The sequence below is a fragment of the Vipera berus genome (genome assembly GCF_964194415.1).
Source record: "Vipera berus genome assembly, chromosome: 3".
Classification (NCBI taxonomy): Eukaryota; Metazoa; Chordata; class Lepidosauria; order Squamata; family Viperidae; genus Vipera; species Vipera berus.
In genome coordinates this window covers 115,226,409-115,237,166 of record NC_138204.1, presented here as the reverse complement: position 1 = coordinate 115,237,166, position 10,758 = coordinate 115,226,409, and the positions used below count along the sequence as shown (strand labels likewise).

Sequence of the window (10,758 nt, the reverse complement as noted above, 5' to 3'; positions counted from 1 at the left end):
ATGGAATGATGAGATGGGGTTGTTGTTGTTAGTTGCGAAGTCATGTCCGACCCATCGCGACCCCATGGACAATGTTCCTCCAGGCCTTCCTGTCCTCTACCATCTTCTGGAGTCCATTTAAGCTCACGCCTTCAGTGACTCCATCCAGCCACCTCATTCTCTGTCGTCCCCTTCTTCTATTGCCCTCAATCTCCCAGCATTAGGCTCTTCTCCAGTGAGTCCTTCCTTCTCATTAGGTGGCCAAAGTATTTGCGTTTTAGCTTCAGGATCTGGCCTTCTAAAGAGCAGTCAGGGTTGATCTCCTCTAGGACTGACCGGTTTGATCGCCTTGCAGTCCAAGGAACTCGCAGGAGTCTTCTCCAGCACCATAGTTCAAAGGCTTCAATTCTTTGGCGCTCAGCCTTTCTTATGGTCCAGCTTTCACTGCCATACATTGCAACTGGGAAGACCATAGCCTTGAATATACGCACTTTTGTTGACAGGGTGATGTCTCTGCTTTTTAGTGTGCTGTCTAGATTTGCCATGGCTTTCCTCCCCAGGAGCAAGCGTCTTTGGGGTAGGATAGGGTAAATTTAGCCTTAGTTTTTTCTTTAGTCTTTTTACTTGGTACTTAAAGGTCAAAGTTTCTCAACAGAAACTTTGCACCTTGTTATCTATATTAAGCTATATTAATATTAATCTATTCATCTTAATAAAAAAAACTTTCCTCACCTATTTCTGCTAGCAGATTTGTTCTTCAACAACAACATTTGAAAGATAATTTATAGCCCCAATTATTTGGTAGAGAAAGATTAGATGTTGTAATTTACGAATGAGTTGCTTATAGACATAAATTGTCTATGAACAATTACTATGAAATATAATCAGACTTTATTGCAATAGTATGTAAAATTTAAATACATAGATAGAGGTATAAGAAACTCTCACATTACTTTTGTTATGTTGGTCTCTTCCTGTTTATTTCCTTTTCTACTGTTTTCTGTTCATTTTTAGGAAATAAGTAAAGGGGGAAAAGGCTACTCAGCGTTGGAGCCCGTAATCTTAAGACATATGGGTGAATTTTCTGCCTCTAAACCAAAGAGAAAAATTCATCCAGCCAGATATTGCTAATATTTTTATTTCTTAAAACTAAAATCCATAATTTAAATCTTTCCTCCTGAGCTGTTCTCCAACACCAAACAGAATTTCTTTCCTTTTTATTGTTTATCTAACTCAGAAGAAAAATAAAAACAAGAAGTCACATTTTTCATGTTTGAAAAGCAAACACAGATCCTTGGAGCCAGGTTCACTATAGCTCTCCCCTCTCCAATGAATGAGCTTTGTTGCAAATTATAGTTTAGCTTCAGTTCCCTTGAGTGAGGGCAAAGAGCCTCCAAAGAGAACTGAGTTTCAATTGGCGATTTTCTTTCTCCTTTTTCGTTTCCTAATTGAAACCAAATGTGAAATATGTTGGATTGTGGGATTTCTGGCCTGGTCCCAGGAATCCTCAGAATGCTAAATTGCTCGCAAAGGCATCTTGCATCAGCCGACAGAAGTTTCTTTCCAGCCCGGCTTCTCCATCTAGGGAGAGAAAGCAAGAACTATCTACTTTCCTTTAAAGTTGTGGATTACGTTTCTGGAAACTTCCTGACTTTCTCTGCTGAAAGGTGATTTTAACACCCAGGTACGGACTTTATGATGCTTTTTATAAACAGATAACCAAACTTACCCCCTCTCAGTCTGTCTGGTGGAAGGAGCGAAATGGATATCTCAGCCATTTCTCAACAAAAGGCTAGTCCGGCTTGGAGCAGTGTTAGGGGGGAAAATGAGGTTATGTGAAAGAGGACTTTATGTATTTTCCTGGCATACCTGCCATTAAAAAAAAAGATAAAATAACTATGGTTCTTTAAAAAAATGTTTGCATGGCAGGCCAGGCTGGTTGATTACAGATTCCACTGATGGAGTCAAAGAGAAGGCTCTGAAGCCACAAAAACCTCAGGTATTTCTTGTTTTTGTGGCTAATTGAACTTCAGGTTGTTGATTCAGTAGCTAAGAATTCCATTTGCATTAAGTTGTTTCTCTTGGGAAATTATGAGACGTTTCCAGCCTCTCTCTTCCATTGGATGTGCGCGCGTGTCTCGTGACAACCCTGTGTTCATGGATTGTTTGTCCTATTGTTGGTGGCGCCTGCATCTTTTCCTGGCAAAGCCACCTGGACCAAGCTCAGAAAAGCCCCAGAACCTATGTTTTTTTTTCCCTGGGAACTCTAGGCCCAGTGGGGAGAGAGAGCAAAGCTTAGCGAATGAAGGGTGGAGTGGGGAGTTAATTCTGCTAGTTTCAAAGAGGGAAACAGCATTTTAACATATTTTAAAGAGTGCTACATGTATATCTGTATCATAAAATAAGATATACTTTCTAAAGATGCATGATTATTTTTTTTAAAAAAACCTTAAATTTAAACAAAAATGATTGGGAAATATGGATATGGAAGTTGTTATTGATTCCGACTCCTTATCAGGTATATATTTGGGGACAAATTGATTTCTTCCTATTGCATAACTCATGAAAAGTCTTTGGATGCATGAAAAGTACGATAATAGTTTTATATTTCAAAACCACATTATGCTAGAAGTAGAGAAAGTTGACAAAGGTCTGCCTTCTCTTTAGATTAAATTAAACAAAATACTATTAATTAGGCTCATTGTCCATAGGGTCGCGATGGGTCGGACACGACTTCGCAGCTAACAACAACATTAATTAGGCTCAGTTAAATTATGGAATTCAATTCAAAATCATCAGTGGCTTCAATTGCTTTCAAAAGGTTCAATTAAAAGATTTTAATCAAAGACAACCAATGCCCATCAAAGCAAAATGGAGCTGCCAGAGGCAATATAAGCTTTTATTCTTATTTACACTTTTTTTTTTGCTTTTCTAATAGATAACATTCAGGACAAATTAAAGTCTGTTTACTGGGAATAATCAATAGAGAAAGCTGCTATATTGTTCGAAATAACTGGCTGGATGTTACTGGAAGTAAGCAGTGTCCTCTTCTAAATGGACCCCTCTGATCTTAATGTGCTGTTCATGTATTTTTCCTTAAAGACACATAGCTATTGGTGTGTTTACTGTTACATTAACATAGGGCAATTTGTTGCATGTAGCATGATGCCCAGAAGTTTTTTTTCCAAAGACTATTAGCAATCTATCTCAAAGCTAGAAACTCCACCAAATGGGATAATACAGTTTATAAATCCAAATGTTGTATGTTCAATGTTGTGGGGTTTAGGAAAAGTGGGAAACTCCTCCATATTTTAAATTTTAGTAGTAAATAGCCCTGATTCCAGTTAGATTCTTTTTCATTCAGAATATTTAATAATGGAAAAAATGAATACATTTTCAGACAGGAATAATACTGAGCATGTCATATAATGACATTTAGTTATTGCTTGAGTTTGCAGAGGAATTCTGTGCTTTCACTTAATAAATGACATAGCCTGAATCAAAGACATATTTCATATTTTGAAAATATTTCTGGACTGTCTCATAACATGGGAACCACAATGGGTCTGCCCACTCACCCAAAGGCAACAAGGCACAGAGTGCTTCTGATCTCTCCTCTCTGCTTCCCAGGATTCTTCTTGCCACCTCAGCCTACTTTTTCCTCTTTTTGTAATCAGGTGCCTTCTCTTACCATAAAGTGCAAGCATGCAACCACTTACCATTATGTCCAAGAATGTATCTGATGTTGAGACAGACACTTTGCTTTGCATCCTTTTACAGTAGTGTCATCTCTACGTATTACGAGTTAATAGACTCTAAAAATGAAATCAAGTGAGAGGATATTGCCCAACACATTTGTGCAAATAAATCTTCTGCTGAGTACTCAAGGTTTCAGTTGCCTTAGAATCACAGTCACTTACAAACTAATAGGCTTTGAAATATTTTCAGTCAAAAGACCTCTTAAATAATTTTTAGTAAGCAAAAACAATGAAAAAACAGTGGGAAAATATGGAAAGTTACAAATGGATAGCACTGAGATAACAACAACAACAACAACAACAACAACAACAACAACAACAACAATAATAATAATAATAATAATAATAATAATAATAATAATAATAATAATAATAATAATAATAATAATAATAATAATAATAATTTTATTTGTATACCGCCCTTCTCCCGAAGGACTCAGGGCGGTGAACAGGGCAATACATGTTAAAAGACAAAAATACAAAAATTAAAAGAGATTAAACAAAGTGCCCAAGAACTATAACAATAGGTTAAAATACATTGAACAGTAATAAAACCCGACCCCATTCCATCAGGCCAGGCCAGCTTGTTCGAACAAATAAGTCTTTAGATCGTGCCGGAAGGAGCGAAGGTCGGGCGCCATCCGGAGCTCAACCGCAAGATGGTTCCATAAATCCGGCGCGCCCACAGAGAACGCCCTCCCCCTGGGGGCCACCAGTCGGCATTCTTTGACCGGTGGCACCCTGAGGAGGCCCTCTCTGTGGGAGCGTACTGGGCGGAGGGAAGTTGATGCCGGCCGCAGGTGCTCCCTAAGGTATTCCGGACCCATGCCATGTAGGGCTTTGTAGGTGATTACCAGCACCTTGAATCTCACCCGGAAGACAACTGGAAGCCAATGCAGCTCGCAGAGCAGAGGTGTAACATGGGAGTATTGGGAAACTCCCAACACAACTCTCGCGGCTGCATTCTGTACCAGTTGGAGCCTCCGAGTGGTCCTCAAGGGCAGCCCCATGTAGAGAGCGTTGCAGTAGTCCAAACGAGAGGTCACGAGTAGTACTGATGTAGAAAAACTTTCTCCAACAATAATATAAAGTAGAAACTCCTAGCTCCCCTGCCCTCATCCTCAATCAAATCATGAATAAGAGAAATTTTATTTTTGTTCCACTCTTACTGAATAGCAGAATTATCGGACCTAGAGATCAACTGTTAAGACAACAACAAATCTTGAGGCTGTCAATGAGAAAGTGAGCAAGGCAGTAAGAGAATTAAGAGAAGAGGCCTATAATGTCTACTTTCTCTTTCTCCCATTATCCAACTTGAGTCTAATAGAATAGTACTTCTCCACACAAGGAGACACTAAATCAGAGATGGTAAAAACAAATAGTATAATGCCTGCCAAATGCGGTAACCAATATAGTTTTAAAATAAAATAACATTAAGCAGAATAAAATCTTCATATATACCCAGAAGTTTCTAGCAATAGAACTTGGAAGGTTATGAGAATAAATCTCTATAATAGCAATAGCATTTAGACTTATATACCACTTCACAGTGCTTTACAGCACTCTCTGAGCAGTTTACAACCTCATTGTATAGCTCCTAATAACCTGGATCCTCATTTTACCGCCCTCGGAAGTATGGAAGGCTAAGTCACCCTTCTTAGAAAATAAAAGTGATTGGAGACTGTAGCCCATTTTCGTTTGAAAACCACAGCCTTCCCATCCTCAGAAAAATATATCTTGGGCATTATTCAGCACGATGTGGGAAGTGGAGCTCCAAGGTAGGGGTCAAACTGTCCAATTGGTGGGTCCAGAAAAAGAGACTCCTGGGACATTATTTTACCAAGAAGAGTATAAACTTTACTGAATAAACCATATTGGCACAGACAAAATGAAATCAGCTCTGAGTTTCCCATGCAAAAGCTAGCATAATTAATCCCCTGCTTTCCCTGTGGGCCACCCACAATCTGTTACATCCACTAACCACTTCTGTTCATTTTATAATGGGAAACTAGTCCCCTGCTCAATGTGTCCTTGGGTTGGAGCACTCTCACGGGAACAGAGGAGGCTCAGAGGCAATTGCCCCCCCTTACATTCCATCCCCCTCCTCCCTTTTCTTTGTCAAGCTGCGATCAAAGCGGAATATAGATGAAAGTGCAAATCAGTCTTGACAGTAGGTAGATAAGATAATTGAAAGAATTTATTATTATTATTATTTATTAATTTAATTTATATACCGCCCTTCTCCCGGAGGACTCAGGGCGGTGAACAGGGCAATACATAAAAGCTAGATACAAAAATTAAAAATTATTAAAACATGATTAAACAATGCCCATAATAAATTAATACAGATTAAAATTGAAGTCCATTTATAAAAATCCCACCCCGTCCCATCAGGCCAGGCCAGCTTGTTTAAAGAGATGGGTTTTAAGATCGCGCCGGAAGGAGCGGAGATCGGGCGCCATCCGGAGCTCGACCGGAAGATGGTTCCATAAATCCGGTGCACCCACAGAGAACGCCCTCCCCCTGGGGGCCACCAGTCGGCATTCTTTGACCGGTGGCACCCTGAGGAGGCCCTCTCTGTGGGAGCGTACTGGGCGGAGGGAAGTTGACACCGGCTGCAGGTGCTCCCCAAGGTATTCCGGACCCATGCCATGAAGGACCCATGCCATGAAGAATGGATCTGTACTTGTTCAGAAATGGATCACTCAGCCATTTGATCAGAGTACCTACAAAATCTTTTCTGCCATTACACCAATGGATGTAATGGAATATGTGGGATGACCATGGGGAATTAGTGGGGGAAAAAAGCTGCCTAGGAAACAGCCAGACAAGAGAGGCAGGAGCCCCCATGGCTTAAAGGCCAGAGAAAGAAACTTAGGAATGACTAAGTTGAGACTCTAGAAAGAGTACAGAGAAGAGCAACAAAGATGATTAGGGGAACTGGAGGTTAAAACATATAAGGAACGGCTGCTGGAATTTGCTACGTCTAGTTTAATGAAGAGAAGGACGAGGGGGGACATGATAGCAGTTTTCCAATATCTCAAGGGCTGCCACAAAGAAAAGGGAGCCAAGCTATTCTCCAAAGCACCTGAAAGCAGGACAAGAAGCAACGGATGGAAACTAGTCAAGGAGAGAAACAACCTAGAACTAAGGAGAAACTTCCTGACAGTTAGAACAATTAACCAGTGGAACAACCTGCCTCCAGAAGCTGTGAATGCTCCATCACTGGAAGTTTTTAAGAAGAAACTGGACAGCCATTTGTCCGAAATGGTATAGGGATTCCTGCCTGAGCAGGGGGTTGGACTAGATGACCTCCAAGGTCCCTTCCAACATCATCATCATCATCATCATCATCATCATCGTTATTCCTAATGAATCAAGCAGTTAAAAGGGGCAGAGGGAAGTCTATGCTTTCAGACTTGTATTATTCTGTTAATGTAGGTTTACAATAAAGTAGAGTTAATTCAATTAGTCTGTTTCCTGTCTGGGTTATCTGGAACTGCAGACAGGATCCAAAATAAAAGGCTTGTTCAGTGTACAAAATGCACAAACTTTTTTTTAAAGTTGTTCCCTTCCTTCCTAAGCTGCATTTCAAACCCTAAAGGGAGAGATGGAGTGTTTGATATTGTAAAAGGAGTTTTCCTATGAACCCAAATCAAGAAACATAGTGAAATAATGTGTGAGATATGGCTGGTTGCTTAAGGCAGATCCTGAATCAGACAAGACTTTGTTCAGTGGCTTTCGCAATATTTTCAGCATCTACTCAGCTAATCCATTTTTCATTTAGTATGGATTTGTCCATAACCATACAGATGTTGAAAACACTGCAAAGGCCATCATATAATATTTTAATAGAACTTTATACATCTTCAGAGGAAGCAAGTACTGGAAATAATTTGTCATCTGGTACTCAGTAAAACTATGCCTTTTGAAGTTCCAAAATTTTGTAATAATTACTTTAGATGGTACTTACACTCTCTTTTTAGTAGGTTTTACAAATTCACAAGCATAATTAACAGCTATTTTACCGCTTAAAAAATTATAGCAAAGGCAAATTGTGAAGCAATAAGCAAATAAATAATAATTCTGAAAAGTATTTTCCCCATATTTGCTGTCCTGTTTGTCATTTGCTTCTGTAGATTGCTTCCAAAGAAGTTGACACATCTGGTGGTGCCCATTTGAGAAAGACAAAGTCATGTAGGGTTTTAAAGATTAAAACTGACTTCTTAAACTGAATTCCCTTGCTTTCAATATTGGAATGATGTAGTCAGATTATTGTTGTGTTAGGATCAGGGCTTTTTTTCTCATAGAACGCCCAAAACGGAGTTCCGGCACCTTTTTTGGATGGAGCCTTTTAGGGTAGGCAAGGTGAGTTGTATGACATGTGTGAGTTCCGGCACCTTTTTCTTTTACAAAAAAAAAAACTGGTTAGGGTATATGTCATGGAAGGATTATTTGGGGTGGGGTGGGGTTAATCCTTGCACACTGCCCAGAGTCACTTGTGGGAGATGGATGGCCATGTAAATAAATGAATAAATTTTGTGTACCACTTAGCTTTTTAGTTGCTTTAGTTTTAAAGATAATGTTTTAAAGGTAGCATCAAGTAAAACATGTTGTAGTTTAATTGTTATGTAACTAACACATTGGCAATGTCAGAGCAGAGGGCTCAGGGATGATTATACTGGTGCACTACATGTAATTGCTCTTTGCCTAAAGATCTAGGCACAGTGAAGAACTAAGGAGTTGTCAGGCAAGAAGAATCAGGATCATACTTTAGGTTCCAGTTATGATGATTTATTGCTCACACCTATACACAAGAATCTAGTCAACTATTAGTCAGCACTAAATTGGTGCTAGATAAGAGTTAATGGAATTCAAGGTGGGGCTCTTACTGTTCACTTTTATCCAAACCATTAATGAATTTAGCCAACGTTCAGAAGCATTCAGTTCATTTTTGGAGTTAGATGCATAATCTCCACATTGTTGATTATGTCTTTCAGTTAGTACCATCTAACCGCAGAACAAGATAGACAAGATAAAACTCTGTAAGATACTGGGGGTCAGTGGCCATTGTATTGTATTATAGTAATCCAATTTTGTGAAAAGATCCAGAAGAATATTGTGGACAATGGTATCAAAACCTGCCAGGAGTTCCAAGAGAGCCAACTGGGGCAGTCCTTTATCCACCAATATGTAAATTATTCACCAAGGTAATAAAAACAGTTGCTGTGGAAAGGGAGCTCTCCCACCCCACCCTTACTGGGGTATACACTTGATTATTTATTTGGTGTGAAGTGAACATAATTGCAATTTGTTTATTATTTTGATTAATTCTTTGTTGTACTTCATGCAGTGTTTTTTTAATTTTCTTATTGTAGATGGTTTTGTAGGTCACTTAATGGTTCATAGTGGCATATAAACCTAGTAATCAAGCAAGCATACAAACAAATAGTTGGCTTATCTTCATCCAATTGAATTGGATATCGAAAAGGAGTATTTCATGCAGACTTTGTGTGGCAAGGCTCTTCCCTTAACTCAGGGGTAGGCAACCTTGGCTCTTTTATGACTCGTGGACTTCAACTCCCAGAATTCCTGAGCCATGCTGGCTCAGGAATTCTGGGAGTTGAAGTCCACGAGTCATAAAAGAGCCAAGGTTGCCTACCCCTGCCTTAAGTATTTCATATAATAATATATTACCTACAGTATAACCAGCCATTTTTAAGTGGGTGGTTCTTTAATACTGACCTACTTAAATCAGCCAATCCAGGAGAGGCTCCCTGGGTAAGGAGAGTGTTTAACATTTGAGGAAAAGATTTTAGCACAAGGACTCAATAAAAAGTACTACCCTACACAAATTACTAAGATTTACAGTGTAAAAAAGAACCCAAAACTGCAGGAAAAAAAATGCCTGTACAGATTCTGTCAAGCTGATCTGCCACAACACTGCTCATCAAAAGTATAACAACACAAAAACTTAACTTCCTTTCTTCCACCACTTCTCCGGCATGTTAAATCCTCAGCTGGACTTGGAGTAAGGAAACAGCTCTTGCCAGCTGCCATGCCAGCCACCCAGTTTCCTGAAGGTGGGATGGGCTAGTGCTCTCCATTGGGCGATCTGGTGGGACAGCTAGGTATGAGAGAGAAGATGGCATGCATATTGCACACCAACCTGATCTGTCACACCATTGATTAACAATATAAGAACAGAAGAAAAACTTGCCAAATCAGACCCTAGACCAGGGGTAGACAACCTCTGCTCTTTTATGACTCATGGACTCATGGCTGACTCAGGAATTCTGGGAGTTGAAGTCCAACCGTTCTATGCCACAAAGTGGCCAACTGGATGCATCTGGGAAGCTCCCAAGCCTGGACTGAAAGGAGATAGGCTCCTTCCGTGGTTGCTTCCCAGAAATCAATACTGAAGATACTCTGTTTATGATTTAAGAGGTAATAAACGGTCATCTGTATTGTAGCCATTAATGGCTTATTCTCTATGAAACTCTATAATTTTCTTTTTTAAACCATTCAGATTAGCTACCATTACAACTGCTAGCAGTCCCTGATATATACATGCTTATAGGTATCTAATGACTTATCAGTTTTTTTCGGTTTTGTTTTTATTAACATCATTTTAAGGTCAAAAGAAACTTACATCCCTGCTTTCAAAGTCACCCATTATTGCTTTACTCACAATAAGTATTTTGTTAATTATAGACTGTGACCCTCTTCTTTTGGTAGGAAAATTGGTGGGAAGATTCAAAGATGCTTGTTTCTTCTCAGAGACTGATGCCTCTGCTACTCCTGCTGCTGCTGGATATTCCAATTGCTGTGAAAACTCAAGTCAACCCAGGTAAATGAGAACAGTGTTGCTACTGCTAGTGTTGGGTGAGGTCCACAAAATGAAAGAACTGGAATATATCATAGTTTCCTAAAGGGGAGTAGCTGATTCCAGGGATTGTTGGAGAGGGACAAAAAAGAGGATTTCTCTATTAAGTCAATAGTAATAAGATGACTTAAACGT

The 10,758-nt window shown here is 39.5% G+C and overlaps 1 protein-coding gene across 1 annotated transcript in view; it reads left to right on the top strand.

Annotated features, from left to right (window-relative positions):
• Positions 1 to 1,534: 1,534 nt before the first annotated feature.
• DDR2 (discoidin domain receptor tyrosine kinase 2) overlaps positions 1,535 to 10,758 on the top strand; it is a gene marked incomplete at its 3' end in the record, with an annotated part of 67,751 nt that continues 58,527 nt past the window's right edge. The window contains exons 1-2 of the mRNA XM_081322493.1: positions 1,535 to 1,663; positions 10,476 to 10,587. Of these exons, the coding sequence (XP_081178619.1) occupies positions 10,500 to 10,587 (88 nt within the window). The 5' untranslated portion in view covers positions 1,535 to 1,663; positions 10,476 to 10,499. The remainder of the gene's footprint in view (positions 1,664 to 10,475; positions 10,588 to 10,758) is intronic.